Source organism: Marmota monax, unplaced genomic scaffold (assembly GCF_021218885.2).
Source record: "Marmota monax isolate L192 unplaced genomic scaffold, Marmota_monax_Labrador192_F-V1.1 WCK01_AAM20220418_F8-fsc00011, whole genome shotgun sequence".
Lineage (NCBI taxonomy): Eukaryota > Metazoa > Chordata > Mammalia > Rodentia > Sciuridae > Marmota > Marmota monax.
In genome coordinates, this window is record NW_026693082.1 from 9,781,975 (window position 1) to 9,801,124 (window position 19,150).

At 31.7% G+C, this 19,150-nt stretch overlaps 1 protein-coding gene across 8 annotated transcripts in view; it reads left to right on the forward strand.

The window, feature by feature from the left end:
• Nbea (neurobeachin) overlaps positions 1–19,150 on the forward strand; it is a 651,894-nt gene that overhangs the window by 113,542 nt on the left and 519,202 nt on the right. For 7 of the 8 annotated variants that reach the window (XM_058582531.1, XM_058582532.1, XM_058582533.1 and 4 more), the window contains exons 9-10: positions 10,242–10,439; positions 11,034–11,167. In XM_058582531.1, the coding sequence (XP_058438514.1) occupies positions 10,242–10,439; positions 11,034–11,167 (332 nt within the window). Of the gene's footprint in view, positions 1–10,241; positions 10,440–11,033; positions 11,168–19,150 lie in introns of those variants that run through there. The other variant, XM_058582535.1, reaches the window with a different exon arrangement.

A 19,150-nucleotide genomic window follows, 5' to 3' on the forward strand; every position in this document is an offset into this window, starting at 1 on the left:
TCTAGGATTTGGGATTCTGTCTCATTCTTCAAGTCTGGGAAGTTTTCTCGTATTATTTCGTTGAACAGATTGCTCATTCCTTTGGTTTGGACCTCTATTCCTTCCTGTATCCCAATGAGTCTTAAGTTTGGTCTCTTTATCTTATCCCATATTTCTTGGATGTTCTGCTCATGGTTTCTTAACAGTCTCGCTGAGCTGTCTGTGTTCTTTTCAAGTTGTCTTCATTGTCTGATGTTCTATCTTCTAAGTGTTCTTCTCTCCTGGTAGTATTCTCATTTGAGTTTTTAAGTTGGTTTATTGCTTCCTGCATTTCTAGGATTTCTGTTTGTTTGTTTTTTATAAACTCTATCTCCCTGAATAGTTGATCTTTTGCTTGTTGGATTTGTTTATGTAATTCATTGTTGAAGTGATGTTTCATTGTCTGATTTTGCTGTCTAATGTCTTCCTTGAGACTCCAGATCATCTGAAGCATGTAAATCCTGAATTCTTTATCTGACATTCCATCTACTGCAGATATTACCTCTTCTAAAGTTGAGTTGACCTGCATTGCTTGTGGTCCTTTCTTTCCTTGTCTTTTCATACTGCTCGCGTTTCTTTCTGCTTGGTGAAACTGTTGTGTTATTGAATTTTCCCCCTATATATTTATATTGCTCTTGTATAGTTGCAAAATCTCCCTTGCAGGGGTGGGCGGCGGCTGTGCTCCTCCTCCAATTGGGGTGATCTCTCTATCACACCGGCGGGCCGCTGGGCCCCTTCTCCGGGTCGCGTGGTCTGCCTACCTTGCGGGCAACGGCTGGGCTCCTCCTCCAATAGGGGTGATCTGTCTACCACGCTGGCGGGTCCCTGGGCCTGTTCTCCAGGTTGCAGGTCTGCCTACCTTGCAGGCGCAGGCGACTGTGCCCCTCCTCTAATTAGGGTGATCTTTCATCTATTCCGGTGGGCCGCTGGGCCCCTTCTCCGGGACGCGCTGTCTGCCTACCTTGCGGGCGGCAGCTGGGCCCTTCCTCCAATTGGGGTAATGTGTCTACCATGCTGGCGGGCCCCTGGGCCTGTTCTCCTGGTTGGTTGCAGGTCTGCCTACCTTGCAGGTGCGGGCGGCGGCTCTGCCCCTCCTCCAATTGGGGTGATCTGTCTACCAAGCCGGCGGGCCGCTGACCTGTTCTGCCGGTCAGTCGCAGGTCTGCCTCATATGCTGCGTTCTTAAAAACTACTTTCCCCATCAGAAAAAAGAAAAAACAGTGTGTATGTGGGTCAAATACTTAAGACAAATTGTTTTTGAAACATCATAACTAGGAGACAACGAACAACGATATCTGTAGCATTTTATAGGAGTAATATCTGCAGATATAAAGGACAATATTTTTCAATTAAATTCATTTAATTTAAAAATATAGACATCATTATTAATAGAAGACATTCAATTATTTGACTCAAAATATTTTATTATTTGAAAGAGTGGGGAAAAGAACATTTTTTATTTTTATTTTCATAATGAATGGTTGCTCTTTTTTTCACATCAACCAATTATTTGGTTGATGAAATAGAATAGTATATTTTAATCTTAAGAGTTAGGATTACAAATTTTGTTCTAAACTTTGAATTTTCCCTCAATAAGAAAAAGTAGTTTAAAAATGACTAGAGAAAAAAACAAAATGATTCTATTAGAATGAGTCTTTTCATGCCTTTTTATCATTCTGAGGGCATTTATTAGAGCATGCCTATGTATAGAAGACTATCACAGCCATTATAAAAGACTATAAATTATCTTTAAGGAGCTTATACTCACAAAAAAGAGAAAGTCTTAGGAAAAACCTAAGAGAAAGTTGATTTTACTTCGAATCCTGATATAATCGTTGAAGATTAAGTCCTATGAGATTGTGGAGGAGGTTTGTCATTGTAGGAACTAGGAAATGTTTCATAGAAAACATAGCTTTTAGCTGTTAAGTTTGTTTTGGAAGTCTTCCAGATTCATTGATTTTTTTTTTTTTGATTCCTCCATTAGGTAAGATTCTGATTCTCTCAATTACCTCTCGAATTCATACAGCTGATAATGCTGTTTTTTTTTTAAATTATTATTGATTCATTGGTACCCTTTAATTGGTCTCTCTTTTTTCCCCTAGGAGGATGATAAGTAGAATTTACAAAAAACAAAAGTTCTTAAACTTGGTATCCAATTACACACTTTCTTTTTTAACTTTTCTTTTTCTTTTTTTGTGGTACTAGGCATTGTACCAAGGGATGCTTTACCACCCAATTATGTCCTTAGTCCTCTTCATTTATTTATTTTTGCGACAGGGTATCTCTGAGTTTTTGAGGCTGGTCTCAAACTTGCAATTCTCCTCCCTTAGCCTCCTGAATTGCTGGGATTGCAGGCATATGGGGCTCGTATGTTTGTATTTTACAAATACTCAGCTTGACTTCTGATTTTTGCTACAATGGAGTTTGGGGTACTGTCTGTGTCCCACCTCCACCATTATAAATAATTATAAAACTTGGAAAATGCATGAAACAGTCTCTTTTGAGACATTTGTCAAAATACATCTCAAGTCTGAGATCCCTGAGAACAAGAAAACATTTAAGATGAGCCTCATATACATTTTGGCTCTCTGCCTGGGTCCAGTATTTTTATTGAGGTCCAAAGTGTTGTATATCTAGCACAGCAAGGTGGTTTTTCTCAACAGAGGAAGTTGAGGTGAGAATTCAAGCTACTGAAGCAGCAGGGTATGGTAGAGAATTGAACTGTTGGGGTTGGATGTCTTTGTGAGGGTTTTTTGCCAAGGGACTGAACCTCATAGGTGCAGTGTGAAACGTCATAAATCCTAGGAAAATGCTTGTATTACCAGTAGTAGAAGAGAAATTCCGGTAGCTGCACAGTTATTGGGGACCACTGGTAGTAGTAGGTTTGTGTTCACATCCACAATGCTCTGTAATTATTGAAAAATAAGTGGAGTAACCAGACAGAAACTGCAAGATTTTCCTTCATTCTCTATGTAATTTTTCACAGTTTTCTAATTAAATCATCTTTATAAATTATATCTTTTATCTTAATATAATATTGTTTGATTTTGCAATTTAATTTTTATAATTTCCAGATTACTAACATACCTATTCTTGCATGGAACTGCATGCATGTTCAAAAATCTTTGCGTAACTTAAAAAAATCTGTCCCATGGAATTTCTTTATATTGGCAAGTAATGACTGAATTTGATATGTATTTGCTTAGTAATAGTGCCATTATGTTAAATTGTTTTTTTGGATATGAGTTGGTATTAGTGATGTGTTTCTTTTGTTTAATATTTGCAATATTGCAGTAATTATAGGGTACGTTCTTGGCACTTTTGCTAATCTGATATATGCCATTATGTTAACTTCTTCAGATTTTTATTAATCATTTTCCACTGTGTTGAAGTAATGATTTTATTTCATGTACCAAAATTTCCTATGCTAATCTTTTGTCGTTTATTGTCATGCTTGTGACTATAATCTTTATTCCTCTGTACAGTCTTGTTTGTTACAGGTAGTAATAATGATTACAGGGCATGGAATCAAATAAAATTCAACAATGTATTGAATATTTATTATATTCAAGGAAATGTTCTAAGCTTTAGGGATTAAAAATGATTAAGCTCATACTCTCTTTATGAGAATATAGTTACAATCCTAAATATTTATAATTAAAAGTTGATATGTGTAACAGAAAGGAAATATAATTCAAATACTATAAAAATTTTGTGCAAGGATGATTAATTTCAGCCATAGAAGATTTAGTAAATCTTCATAGAGAAGCAGGTTTTTTAGGGTTCTCAGAAAATAGATTTCAAAAGGTGATCAGGAGGTGATGTTAGTATTTGAGACATGGGACATGATTGAAAGGATAGAAGCAATGGAGTATAAGATATGTGTATGAAGTGACCCAGGATAGGCGTGGCTTGATGGTGGAACATACAGTACAGTTAATGATGTATAGTGAAATGTAAGGATGATTATAGTTTAAACTTAAATTAGCAAAGGCTTTGAATATCAAAGTAATGAATTTGGATCTTATTTTCCAGTCAAGTGGAATAATCAAACAATTTGTGGCAGGAGAGTGAATTGATTGTATTATGTATTTTTGTGATTGGTTTAGAAATGCAGATCTTAGGATTGGAATTTTTTCTTCTGTAATGACTCAAGATGGATTATTTATTGTTATTTTGAAGGGAAGATTGCTGCACAATCCACAAATAGCTCCAGTCTCTCAGTTATATATCAGGAAATTTGATTCATTGACTACTGCATTGACATTACCATGTTATATCAGCAACACTTATAGTGTTATGGGGAGAGTAATAGGTATTGTCATGTATACATAATTTTTATATAAGTCCAACAGAAAAATGGCTATGTTGTTGTCATTAGTGAGTTTTCTAGAGATGAGTACTGCAAAGTAAAAATGCTCCTGCTCTTGTAGCAGTTCAACTTAGTTTTGTTGAGTTAAGCAACATTCTGGCACATTTTCTCATATTTACAATAAGTAATTCATTCTTATTTAGGTGACTAGGTCCTATTTAATGAGTCTTTATCTCATTATATTTTAAAAGTGGAGCATCAAAATAATCAGAAACTTGGGTACATGCTTCAAAGGTAATTTTGTTTTTTATTTGAACATTTTAATTATACATAGTATTTGGGTTCCTTTTGACAAAATCATGCATAAAAGGAATTTGATTTCAATCCCCATTCCCCTCCACTTTGTTCTCTTCTTTACTGATCTCATTTTTACCCATTTACTTATTTATGTATGCATTTATTTTTTGGTGGTGCTGGGAATTGAACCCAGGGCCTTGTGTATGCAAGGCAAGCACTCTACCAACTGAGCTATATCCTCAGCCCTCTATTTATGTATTTTCGATTGGTACTTCATACATTCACATAAAGGATATATTTCCTTTAGTACATACATTTGTGTAGGTAACATGATTCATTAGATCCATTTTATAACATCAGATCTATTCCTTATTACTTTCCCTTCTTTCTTTCCTCCCTCTCATCCTCCTACTTCTACTTCACATCTTTATGCTATTCAATTCCCTCTTCCACTGCCTTCTTTCCCTTATTTTTCTTGGGCTTCCACATATGAGAGAAAACATTTCACTCTTGTTTTCCTGAGTCTGGCTTACTTCACTTATTCTCCATTCCTATCTATTTACTGGCAGATGCCATATTTAGGCTGAGTAAAATTTCATTATATTTATATATCACATTTTCTTGATTGCTTCATCTGTTGATCGGCATCTGGGCTGATTCCATTATTTGGCTATTGTGAATTGTGCCGCTATAAACATTGTAGTGGCTATAGAGCTATAATATGCTCATTTTAGTTCTTATTGAAAAATACCCAGGAGTGGGAAAGCTTAATCATCTGGTGGTTCCATTCCTAGTTTTTGGAGGAGTCTCCATGTGGCTTTCCAAAGTGGTTTTAGTCATTTGCAGTTCCTCCAACAATGTGTGAGTGTACCTTTTTTCCCAAATCCTTGCTAGCATTTATTATTCTTTGTATTCTTGGTAATTGCCATTTTGACTAGAATAACACGAAATCTTAATGTTGTTTTGATTTTTATTTCTCTGATTGTTAGAGATGTTAAACATTTTTTCATGTATTTTTTGGCCATTTGTGTTTCTTTTTTTGAAAAATTTCTGTTTAGTTCTTTTGCCCATTTATTGATTGGGCTGTTTTTGTTGTTGCTATTATTATTATTATTATTAATATTGGCATTGAGTTTTTTGAGTTCTTTATATATTCTGGATATTAATCCCCTGTCACAGAAATAGCTGATAAAATTACTTTCTTATACCCTAAGTTTTTTTTTACTCTCATTGTTTTCTTTTCTGTGCAGAAGCTTTTTAATTTGATGGTATTCCACTTATTGATTCTTGGTTTTATTTCCCGAGCTTTAGGAGTGTTGTCAAAGTCAGTGCCCACAAAATAAGTAATATTTTATTAGGTATAATTTTAGCATAGACCTGCCTTATCCTGATTTAGGTTTGTAATCCAGAATTCCTAGTGTAACTTTGGATATTTTCCACTGGCACTGACCACAACAAAACAATGGGAAAAGTAGTGGAGACCATATCCAGGAGTTCTGGAATATGCAGACCCAGTGTAACTCCTTTTAATATAATCTTAAGTCTTTTCTTAGTCTGTTGTATAAATTTCAAGTGCTTTACTAACTGGAGCATATGTTACTCTATTTCCAGTATTTACACATGTTTTTTCTTAGTACAATATCATCTATGTAAGGAGAGCTATGATCAGTTTGATTTAACTCCAGTTTTGCTCTCGATTCATTTAACAATTGGCAGTTTCTTTTCTGTTTCTTAGTTGACTTCTTTATGTGTTGTTAATTTCCTATGTATTTTCCCCCAAGTTCTTTAAATTAAATGAATTTATTTTCACAAATTAACTAATGTTCTCCTTTAAAATAATGTCTCTGATCAGTCTTGTACAATGGCTTAAAATATTTGAATTTTAGCTTAAAATGATTGAGTTAGAAGCATAAATATTAAACCTTCTGAACATTCATGATGTTATAAATGAAATGTATGTTATAATGTTGTTTTATAATACCAAGGCAGCTAGTAAAGAAGGCAGATCAGACAGGATTTATTGGCAATATTACTACCTAATACGTAATTTCACTCATATTATTTTTTAGAAATTTTCTTTTTTCCTCCATTTTCTATTGTAATATACATTAGGGACAAACATTGAATCTTTAATGTGAAGAGATTTTATAGAATGGGAAAAAAAATCTGTTAACCTGCACCCCAGATAGAACATTAATCTCCAGGATATAAAAAGAACTCAAAAAACTTAATACCAAAAAAAAAATCCTACAAATATTCCAGTCAATAAATGGATACAGTAACTGAACAGGCACTTCACAGAAGAAAAAGTACAAATGATCAACAAATATAAGAAAAAATGTTCAACATCTCTAGCTATTAAAGAAATGCATATTAAAACTACACTGAGTTTCCATCACACTCAAGTCAGAATGGCCATTATAAAGAATATAAGTAACAATAAACGTGGGCAAGTTTGTGGGTGTTGGGGGGAGATTTACTCATACATTTCTGGTGGAACTGCAAATTGGTGTGACCAATCTGGAAAGCAGTGTGGAGATTTCTCAGAAAACTTGGAACGGAACAACTGTTGGACCCAGTTATCCCATTCCTTGGTATATACCCATGTTAAAATCAGCATACAACAGTGACACAATGTTTATAGCAGCTCCATTCACAATAGCTAAACTATGGAAGCAACCTAGATGCCCATAAACAGGTGACTGGATTTAAGAAAATGTGGCATATTATAAACAATGAAATATTATTCAGATATTTTGCCATTCACCAGTAAGTTTATGGATTTAATGACTAATGCTAAGTGAATTAAGCCAATCACTCAAACCAAAAGCCAAATAAATGTTCTCTCTGATATGTGGATGCTAACACACAATAAGAGAGTTGTGTAGGGAAGAATAGATAAACCCCTATCTCTCACCATGCACAAAACTCAACTCAAAGTGGATCAAGGACCTAGGAACCAGAGACCCTGCCTCTAATAGAAGAAAAAGTTGGCCCCAATCTCTGTCATATCGGATTAGGCCCCTACTTCCTTAAGAAGTCTCCTGTAGCACAAGAATTAAAATCAAGAATTAATAAATGGGATGGATTCAAAATAAAAAGCTTCTTCTCAGCGAAAGAAACAATCATTGAGGTGAATAGAGAGCCTACAGCTTGGGAGCAAATTTTTACCAGTTGCACATCAGATAGAGCATTAATGTCTAGGGTAAATGAAGAACTCAAAAAGCTAAACACCAAAATAACAAATAACCCAATCAATAAATGGGCCAAGGAACTGAACAGGCACTTCTTAGAAGGTGATATACAATCAATTAACAAATATACGAAAAAATGTTCAACATCTCCAGCAATTAGAGAAATGCAAATCAAAACTACTCTAAGATTTCATCTTATTTTAGTCAGAATGGCATCTATCAAGAATACAAAAAACAATAAGTATTGGCGAGGATGTGGGGGAAGGCACACTCATACACTGCTGGTGGGACTGCAAAATAGTGCAGCCAATATGGAAAGCAATATGGAGATTCCTTGGAAAACTTGGAATAGAACTACCATTTGACCCAGTGATTCCATTCCTTGGTGTATATGCAAAGGACTTAAAAACAGTATACTATATGTACATAGCCACATTAATGTTTATTGCAACACAATTCACAATAGCAGAACCATGGAACCAACATAGATGCCTGTCAGTAGATGAATGGATAAAGAAAATGGGGTATACATACACAATGGAATATCACTCAGCAATAAAAGAGAATAAAACCATGACATTTGCAGGAAAATTGGCGGAGTTAGAGAATATAATGCTAAGTGAAGTTAGCTAATCCTCTAAAACCAAATGTCAAATATTTTCTCTGATATAAGGAGTGGGGTTTGAGGGGAAGCATGGGAAGATTAGACGAACTCTAGACAGGGCAAAGGGGATGGAGGGGAATGGAGGGGGCATGGGGTGTAAAAAAGATGGTGGAATGAGATGGACATCATTACCCTAAGTACACGTATGAAGACATGAATGGTGTGAATATACTTTGTATGCAACTAGAGATATGAAAAACTGTGTTCTATATGTGTAATATGAATTGTAGTGCATCCTGCTGTCATATATAACAAATTAGAATAAAAAATAAAATTAAAAAAATGCCTATTGAAAAAGAAGAAGTTCATTTGATTTAACAGAGTTGAATGAAGGGAAGAAGGAGGAATGAGAATAGGAAAGATAATAAAAAGAATTGGATATAACTTTTTATGTTCATATATGAATCAGTGTAACTCCATATAATGTACAATCACAAGAATGTGATCCTAATTAGAATAAGTTATACTTCATGTATGTATAATATGTCAAAATATACTCTACTGTCAGTATATCTGAAAAGAAACAAAAAAACAGAATCTTTATTTTAAATGAGAACATATTTTAAACCTGTTATCTATAGTTAAGGGACTGTGAATTGATGAGTTAAAAAAAAGGAACTTTACTTTGAAGTGAAAAGTAAATTTTTACATTGCATTTGATTGAGTGAAGAACAAAGGTCTGATTCCAATAGTACAGTTTTATTTATTATAATATTGAAATATCTAAGCATTTTTATGTGGAAAATATAAAAATTAACTTCCATAGCTAAATATATACAAATTTTTTGGCACATGTCTCATAATTTACAGTTTATATTCAGGTTTAAGTCAGAATGACTCACTAGAGTCATAATAAAACTTAAACTTTCATTGAAATGAAGTGAGGATAAGAAAATAAGTAGCACCACTATCTAATGCCAGACACATGGAAAGCCCAAAACAAATTTTTATTATTGTAGTTTTTTTCTCTGCTCTAAAATTTCAGAATTTTACTATGTTACTTTTAAATGAGTATTTACTTTTTTTTTTTTTTTTTTTTTTTTTTTTTTTTAGAGAGAGTGGGGTGGAGAGAGAGAGAGAGAGAGAATTCTTTTAATATTTATTTTTTAGTTCTCGGCGGACACATCATCTTTGATGATTTTTTTTGTATGTGGTGCTGAGGATCGAACCCGGGCCGCACGCATGCGAGGCGAGCGCGCTACCGCTGAGCCACATCCCCAGCCCGAGTATTTACTTTTTAAAAAAATTTTTTTTCAGAGTACTTTATGTAGTAGAAAACTCCCTGAGGTTAGTCTGATATATTTGATCTGCAGTGTTTTAAAGTATTTGAATTGAATTTAAAAATTAGGTGATTTTATATAAAAATTCTGATTTCATATTTCTCTTGAAAAATATGGGAGAACTGGCAATATTGTACAATGACTGACTTGATCAGGGGCCACTTTTAGATCCCTTTTCTCTCTGGTTTGAGTAGGTCCCCATCTAGCCCACTTATATGCATATCTGGTTACTTTCCACCAGAACTTGAGTTTTAAACATTTGGTTTAACCTCAACATTAATATTAGAGTAAGGTAGTTTGGACCATGTTAGTTAAATGATTTTCTTAATAACAAAAAGATAATTAGTGTCAGTCAGCATTTTAATTTAATAAATCAATAATTGTTTATTATTATAGTTTTTTCTCTGCTCTAAAATTTCAGAATTTTACTGTGTTACCTTTAAAGGAGTATTTACTTAAAAATTTTTTTTTTTCAGAGTACTTTCAAGTTTAAATCAGAGAGTGATATTCATTTGGCAGAACACCATAAACAGGTTTTATATGATGGAAAACTTGCAAGTAGTATTGCCTTTACATATAATGCTAAGGCTACTGATGCTCAGCTATGCCTGGAATCATCACCAAAGGAAAATGCATCAATTTTTGTGCATTCCCCACATGCTCTAATGCTCCAGGTGGGTGAATGGTAGCTTAATTTTCATGTTCTTATCAGCATTGATGGTATCTTTATACATTAAACATTGCTTATCTATAAACCTACCATTTCTGTTTCTGTTTTCAGATTCTGTACTTTTTTCTTGTTTTTGACAAAATACTTTACCTTGATCTTGTCTCCTTACTTTGAAATCTGTTCTGTTATCTTGAATCTCTGTGTCCTATGAAATAATATCTGTTGATTACCTGAATGTATATTTGTTAGATATCAAAATATACTTTAAGAATGTATTACTCTCTAGCATAAAATTTACCTGAATGTCTTTGACTCCATTAGCAATATCTGTTATTCTAAAATAACATTTGATTTTAACTTTATGTTTTCTGTGTAAATATATCTCAACATAAGATTTCACATTTAAAAATTATTAGCAAAAGTATCTCAAATTTCTTACTTTATATGTGTATGAGTATCAAAACTATATAATTGAGGGTTCTTAAAATGTCAAACTTTATTGTTTAATTCTCTTGTAAAGAAAGTTATTTGGAAGAAAGAAACAGTGATGAAAATTATGCCATAGAAGTTTAATAAACATTTTTGTTTTTGCATGTAGGATGTGAAAGCAATAGTAACACATTCAATTCATAGTGCAATTCATTCAATTGGAGGGATTCAAGTCCTTTTTCCACTTTTTGCCCAACTGGATAATCGGCAGCTCAATGACAGTCAAGTGGAAACAACTGTCTGGTAAGTTTTCTGTGTACAGTTGCCGGTATGTTTTACACACTTAGATTTACATTGTATCCTCATTGCGTTGTATACTCAGATTTTGTCTTTGACATAGTAGTAAAAATTTGTTTAGAATTAAGGAAGATATCTATTTCCACAATATAAAAATATATAACAGATTCTGATTACCATAAAGGAATATCTTCCTTGAGGGTAAAAAAAAATTCTTATTAGGTGTAGCATAATGATTATTAGTTATGTTGAGGAAAATTCTCACCTCTAACCTCATCCATTGTACATGCTCAGAGTTTTCCTTCTTAGATTGTAGAAAATTGCTAAGACCAAGTTTATTCCTCAAAATACTATTTTATACTAATTTATAAGTTATTACATAATTTATATCTTAAAGAATGATGTTATTTTATAATGCTGTTATCATTACCTAAAATTAGTACAGTATTAATTGACATTAGGTTATCTTCAATTATCTTCATTTTTTTTCTAGTCTTTTTATTCTTTTTAAAAATTTTTGAGAATCTCTTATAAAATGAAAAGTACCTTTTCCATCAAATTCTAATTTAATTTCATATGTTAGAATTTATGTATATATATATATGACATTAAATATAAATTATGACAGTGATTTTGACTATTTACAATATGCTTTTGGATTTTAAAGGACAAATTTTATAGAAAACATTAAATAGTATTCTAAAAGTAATTTAGGAATGCTTACTAGTATGTACACTCACGTGCATGTGCACGTGCACACACACACACATCCAATTTTTAATTGATGGAATAAATGAATGAATGAAGCTATAGGAAAAATTCAAGATCCAAGAAATGTAATACATGAATTTCTTATATTAACTAATTTACCTGTTAATGACATTCTATTTTAGTTTTGCTAATAATATTGTTCCTCTATTGGGACGGTCTTTGTGTAAAGTATAATCTGAAATGTAAATGAATACAAATATGACCAGTGCATTTACGATATTCCGCTCCCATCTGTGGGTTGGTCATGTTTTGTTTTACCTCAAATAGTGTAAAGGCTGGCGTTTTGGAATTTAACAGCTTTGAATGAGAATCCTGAGGTTATATCCTGCTGCAATACTACTTTGCTATGTGACCTTAAATAATTTCATTGGGAGGCAGATCAGTATAATGGAAAAATAAAACTTTAATTTATAGTTCTGGATTTATATTCAAAATATTTTGCTATTTTTAATGTAGGTGAACCAGGATACATTATGATCAATAACTCAAAAAAAGATAGTAAGTGCTATGAAGATAAATTAGAGAAAATTATTTGTAATTTATATATTATTTATGAATTAATATGAAATACATATTAATTTTTTAACCTGAATTAGATTTTGTTGCTTAGGGAAGAGAAAGTTTAGAAAGATTATACAGTTTGAAATTTTATAAATAAGTTATTACAGGAATTTATTTCTTCATGAAGAACTATTATAAAATCTTAGTTCTGAAATCATATTCAAAAGGTAATCTAGTCTGTTCATCCAGGATCCATAGTTTTGTTTTGTTTTTTTTACTACTCATCTTCAAAGCTCACTTTGGTATTTATATTATATTTTGATACTTAAATTGAATTTATTTCATCAAGGAGATAGAAGACAGTGAAAGGAATTAGCATAGTGGTTTTGTTAGATTTGTTTGCTTTCAGTTCCTTTTGATCATTTGCCTTATTTCCTTACAATTAATTTCTAATTTCAAAATTTTCAGTAATGTGTATTATGTTCTTAATTTATATCTACTATGTATAATAGGAATGGTATCACTCTCTTTTTAGTAATAATCCATATCCAATTCTAAGCTGCTTTATAATATAGTTACATGATATTTTGAGTTCTTATCTATTAGTTTTTCATTCTTTTTTGACCCTTGATAGCTGGGCAAAAGGTTTACTCTTTTGTGGAAAATTGTGTGTATGAGTCATGTACTCTTTTGTTATTTCAAGGCTTGAAAAGGGCCAGTATAGAAAAGTATGTGCATCAGTGACAGAGTCATTCATTTTTAAAAATGTTAAAAACAAATTGTGAGGGCTAGGGATGTAACTCAGTGGTAGAACACTTGCCTCCTCTGCTTGAGGCCCTAGGTTCAATCTCTAGTGCTCCAAAATAATTACATTAATAAATAATATAAAAGAAAGCAAGTTGGTAAGTGAGATTTCTCCATTTAAAGAATACAAATTCTTTGGCTGAGGTTATAGCCCAGTAGTAGAGTGCTTGCTTACCATGTGTGAGGCACTGGGTTGGATCCTCAGCACCACACAAAAATAATTAATTAAAGAAAAGAAATAAAGATAGTGTGTCCATCTACAACTAACAAGGTTTATTTTTTTCAAAAAAGAATATAGATTCTTAACCATGCAAGGGTTTATAGAATTTTGTGTTTTATGCTTATATCATCAATTTATAGAGATAAAGATAAATGCAACCTTGAAGTAGATGTACCATCTTATTTTTAGTCAATATTGAATTGTTCTAGGTGGATGAGAATCACTTTGAAGTTTTTAAATCTTCCAGAGAAAATTCAACAACATACCCTTCTTTGCATAATAAATACATGATAGAACTTTGCAATATTGTTCAATTTTCACTTACTCTTTGGAGAAATTGAGTGAAGCCCTAAAATAATTTTACTCCGCCTTCTCTGTTTCAAGCTGAAGCATTTTATTTTCCATGCATTTTAGTAAGTAGTTTTTTTTTGTTGTTTTTTTTTTAAGGTACTAGGAATTGAATCCATGGCCTCCTGCATGTGAGGCAAGCACTGTTTCCCTGAATTACACCCTCACCCATTAAGAAGTTCTTTTTAATGAAACAGCCTACTGTTTCCATAAACCTTACCTTTCTTGGCACAAGTGTACCATATCTATCAACTTTGATGACGTTTTAGTAAATATAGGAGATTTGTAAGTAAAATAATTTATTGAAAGGTAGTGATCTTGTTTTCTGGATCCTCTGAGGATGGGTTTTATATGTGCAGGAGAATTTTTGTGGCTTTGAATTGCTTTGAATCCTACATATTATAGTTGTTACTCTATACATGGACTTCCAAGTGAGACTATTTGGGTTCAAATCCAGAGCTTAATGTTGATTATTAAAGAATTTTTTAAAATTGTTTGTACCTTAATTTTGACCATTGCATAACTGGAATAGTAGTGACGTAAAGAACTGTTTATACTAAGTGCAATAAAATATATAGATCACATACAGGAAGCACTAAGTACATTCTGATTTTAATTATTATGATGACAGTGAGATAAGTGATCCTACAAGGTTCTATGTAAATACTGTAGGTTTACATTTAAAATATTACTTATCACCAATCCTTAAGAAATAAGTAGCTGTTATGCTCTTGTTTTTTTGTTTTGTTTTGTTTTGTTTTTGTTTGTTTGTTTAATTTTTTTGGGTGCTGGGGATCAATCCCAGGGCCTTGTGCATGTAAGGCAAGCACTCTACCAACTGAGCTATATACCCAGCAGTGTAGTGCTCATTCTGAGTCTTCTTTCTAATGATGATACTGTTTACATTGAAGAATCACTTATTTTTTATTAAATAGGACTTGTATAACTGGTTTTAAACCATCCACATTTTCTAGATGTAATGGCTTAGAATTGAAGTATGTGTTAACTCAAGTATGGAAGTCAACATAAAGTCATAGAAGCCTGGAAAGGTTTTAGATGATTTCAACGTAATTGGTTATTGAACTTTGCTTCCCTGTAGAATTTAAATCTTCTTAAATAATATTATTTATTGCCTTTAAGTAAAAGTATATAGCCTTTATTATTATATAGAAACTAATTAGTAGATGAATGTTATTAAACTGAGTCAAATAACTTGTGGCAAAACAGTATTTTTTATGTGATCTATTTTCATCAAGTAACTTAGGCCAAAGTATAGTACTGTTGTGACTTCATCCTATTTAGATTTAGTTTCGATCATCTTGATTAAATCTCCAAAATGTCCAAGGCTATTTGGATGTTTTGTCCTTCCTTAGGGACTAGTCTTGTTTTATATTGAAATAGTTAATTCCACTCAATCCTCTTAGTATGGAGATCAATAAATTAAAATGCCTTTCACTAAATATTTGATATTTATTTAATAATGAAAAGTCAAACAAATGATTAATAAATAATTGAAGAAACTTAATTTCAAATCTGAAATGACATTATATCTTTTATATTTTGTCTGGCAATGACTCAATAAATTAAATAGTAATTTCATTTTCCTTTGAGTTGGGTGATTATATATATTGGTTGCAAATAGCATATCCTTACCTAGGATAATTTTTATTTTAATAACATACATAGTTACATTCTATAGGCAATATAAAACAAAACAAACTTTCAGCATGGTGTGACATAGGGGAACTTTGCTTTGAAAAAATATACATTTTCTGGGACCAAGGTATAAATTGATTTTTGAATACATTGATTTTGTATACTGACAGAAAGTCTTATTAGAGTGGTACAATGGGTAAGTGTACCGTTGACTCAAATCCTTTTCTGTTATATACTCTCTAGTCAAGTTCTAGTAGTAAAAGACATTTATTGAGTACCTGCTATTATATTTGTTTCATTTCAAAGATAGTTTCATTACCAATTTAGTAAATGTTTAAAAAATGGCAAACAAATATTATTGTGTGATGTCAGCAGTGCATTGTTTCTGAAAATATGTAAATATAACTGAATAAATTATAGGGCAATAAAAATATTTTAAGTATTTTAATTGTGTTATTTAATTATGCTAATGACAAGGAAGAAATAAATTGAATAACTTTCTCAAAATCACAGATACTCAATATTTATAATGTAAAGTTTAATAAAGTATTGGGCAGAATTCTCATCCTGAAAGATTGAAAGTATTTATGTCAATGATCCTGTTAAATTAAGGGTCCTCTTGTCATGTGAAAATTTATGACTCATTAATTTATATACAGAATTTAAATCATGATTCTCTTTCTTAAAACTATGTTGCTAACCAAAGTTATTCCAATAATTAACTTGAATTGTGCAGCCCCTTAATTATTAATTAACTCCCTTAATAGTTAAATATTTTGTTGTAGTTATGATTAGAACTATTGTCATATGTAAAGCAACAAAATTACCTGGAAAATTTAAATAATTTATTGTCTACCTTAATTTTATTTTTCAGAAGACATAAAAATGACTAACCATATTTTCTGATTTTTAATTCAGGAAAAAGTGCCTATTACATATACACTATTAAAATTCTGTAATGTCATTTAATCCCACTGATTTAAAAACGATACATGATTGCTTCTACTAGACAAAAGATGTCAATACCTGTTTGTAATTATGGTTTCCCTCTTTGGTATATAGAATATAATTAATACTTTTATTTTGAAAATCATTGAAAATATTTTATCAGGCTATAGCTTATTCATTCATGTTTCCCGTACTTTTAAATATTTTTCAGAAATGATGTAACACTAGAACCGAATAGTCATATTTTGATTGTCTTTGTTAAAAATTTTACTATCTTGGCAATGATGAAATCATCTTTGATATGAAATGTGGGACATAAAAATTCATTTTATGCATATATGCTATAAGAATTAGAGGAGAAAATAATTTGTTCGGTGAGATTTAACTAGAATGAAATAAAATTTATATTGAATTTAGTGTGCAAAATAATTTAAGGAGTGAAAAATAAAATACATTTAACTATTCTGTCTTAAACCTAGGGAAATTATAATGTAAAGTTCAAGGAGCCTTTACTTCTTTGTCAGACAACTCCTTTTTACTAAATTGTGTCTTTATGGAAGAAAGCTAATAATATAATATAATATATCATAAACATATAGTTTATGATAAACATATAGTTTATGTTTATCATAAACATATAGTTTATCACCTGTTAATTTTAAGAAGGAAATTTTGTTTTCTTTGAGATGATTCTGATATCAAATCAGGTATGGGAAAAAAGGAATGCTTTTACAAATCTTTTAGGTAACAGCTAGTAGAATTCACAACAGTGTATGTGCATTCTCTTGAATTTACTAGTGAAAGTAAGAGTAAAGTAATGTAATACATATAGAAAAATATTCAAAACACAAGAATGTGAATAGAACCCTAGAACAATAGTTAGTATAACATTATCAACCTATTCTAAAATGTTTTCCAAAATTTTGACTTCTTTCACAAATTGATGAACTCTATATAACTCTATACAAACAATAATGAATTCATTTCACTTAATTTATTATTAAGTGAAATTTATTATTGTTTTATACATTCTTCCTACAGGAGAGTCAGTACATGCTGCATGTCTAGAGTTATAAATTTTCTATAGCATCAGTTGTACTGATCCTTTATTAAAAAGTTGAAGTAATCTGTAATGACTACATTGGAGTACACCTTTTTGTATGGGGATAGACTGTTGTTTCTGTCTATACTGTACAGTTTTCAGAACAAGTAAATGGTCCCTTTCACTGGTTTCCTGATGTAGAGGAGGTATCTTTGAATTATTTTCTTAGGGGTTAGGTAGCTTATAAATTCGTTTTAAAAATTTGGTTAGTTTCATATCCAGAACGTGCATATAAGTTTTGGCCCTGTAGTCCAACTATCATACTTATTATTTCAGGTGACATTATTAAGGATCTCTCTTGGGTTACCCAATATTTAGAAATATGGAAGGATCACTTTGATTTTACTTTTTTTACAGTAATAGGTAGCTTGAATGTGGTCTTATTGATGTGATGGAAAATTAAGGTTAATGCCTTCCTCGCACGGGTTATCAGCAAAATCTCTGCCTTTAAATCTGTACTCTGTAGTTATTGTTACAAGATAGCTGAAGCTAAAATTGGAAGGCAGGGCATAAGGCTCAGCTGGAAGAAGTATGGAGGTTAGGTAGATATTATCCTTTTTGAAAGTAAAGTTGACTCAAAGCAGTTTGCGTATTCAGTATGTATGTCTTGTAATTTTGAAATCCAAGAACACTAACTAACATCTTTAGTATAGTTGAAGGCCTGATTGTTAAGTAGATTTAAGAATATAAGAAATTCTAGTAGGCTAGGATGAGTAGTCAGGAAACCACAGGTAATCAATTTAGCACTGACTATTTCTTGTGAGATGAATGTAGAAGATAAATATTATATACATGTATGCAGTTGGTGACAAATATCTTTTATAGTCGTGCTAGGAGATATGGGACTTGGTGCCTTTAGAATTTTATTCAGTAGTAAAGAGACTAGATACATAGTCCCTTCCAAGCATGTCTCTGTCTAGCTTTGATGAGGCTCCAATATCAGATGGCAGATCCTCACATTGATCATTCAGATTCATAAATAGGGCTCCTTATAAAAGGAATCTTTGAAAAAGACTGCCTTGAAAGTGAACTTATGATATGAAATGTTGAACAAATACACACACACACACACACACAAACAAACACGTACATAAATGCCTTGCAGATAGATTTCTGCTGGAGACACAGAAGAAAGTTTCATGCACTTAACCCTCAATAATTCATTGGCTGATAGCAGAAGATCTGTTTTTCTGGTGACTTTATATCTCAGGAGAGTATTGACATATGCTTACTAGAGTTTGATTTCTATACAAATCATAGATTTAGTTATTTTTATTTTAGCATTTTCTGTGATATTTTTGATGAAAATATTATTGAATTTGAACTACTTCATTTTTATTTTTTATTGATTTAAAAAATGAGAGCAGAATGCATTACAATTCTTATTACATGTATACAGCATGATGCTAAGTCTGTTTATCCACAATGTCAATAAAAATCTTTAAAAAACAGATTCAGAGTTCCTTAAAACTTTCCCATTAATAAAGATAAATTACAAATGAAGTATATAAAGTAGTTCAATTTTGAAAAAAAACTCTGAATCTGTTTTGTAAATATTTTTATTGACATTGTGGATGAATAGACTTAGCATCTTGAAATCACATTCTTTTTTGAATATTTATTCCTGAAAATTAGTTTA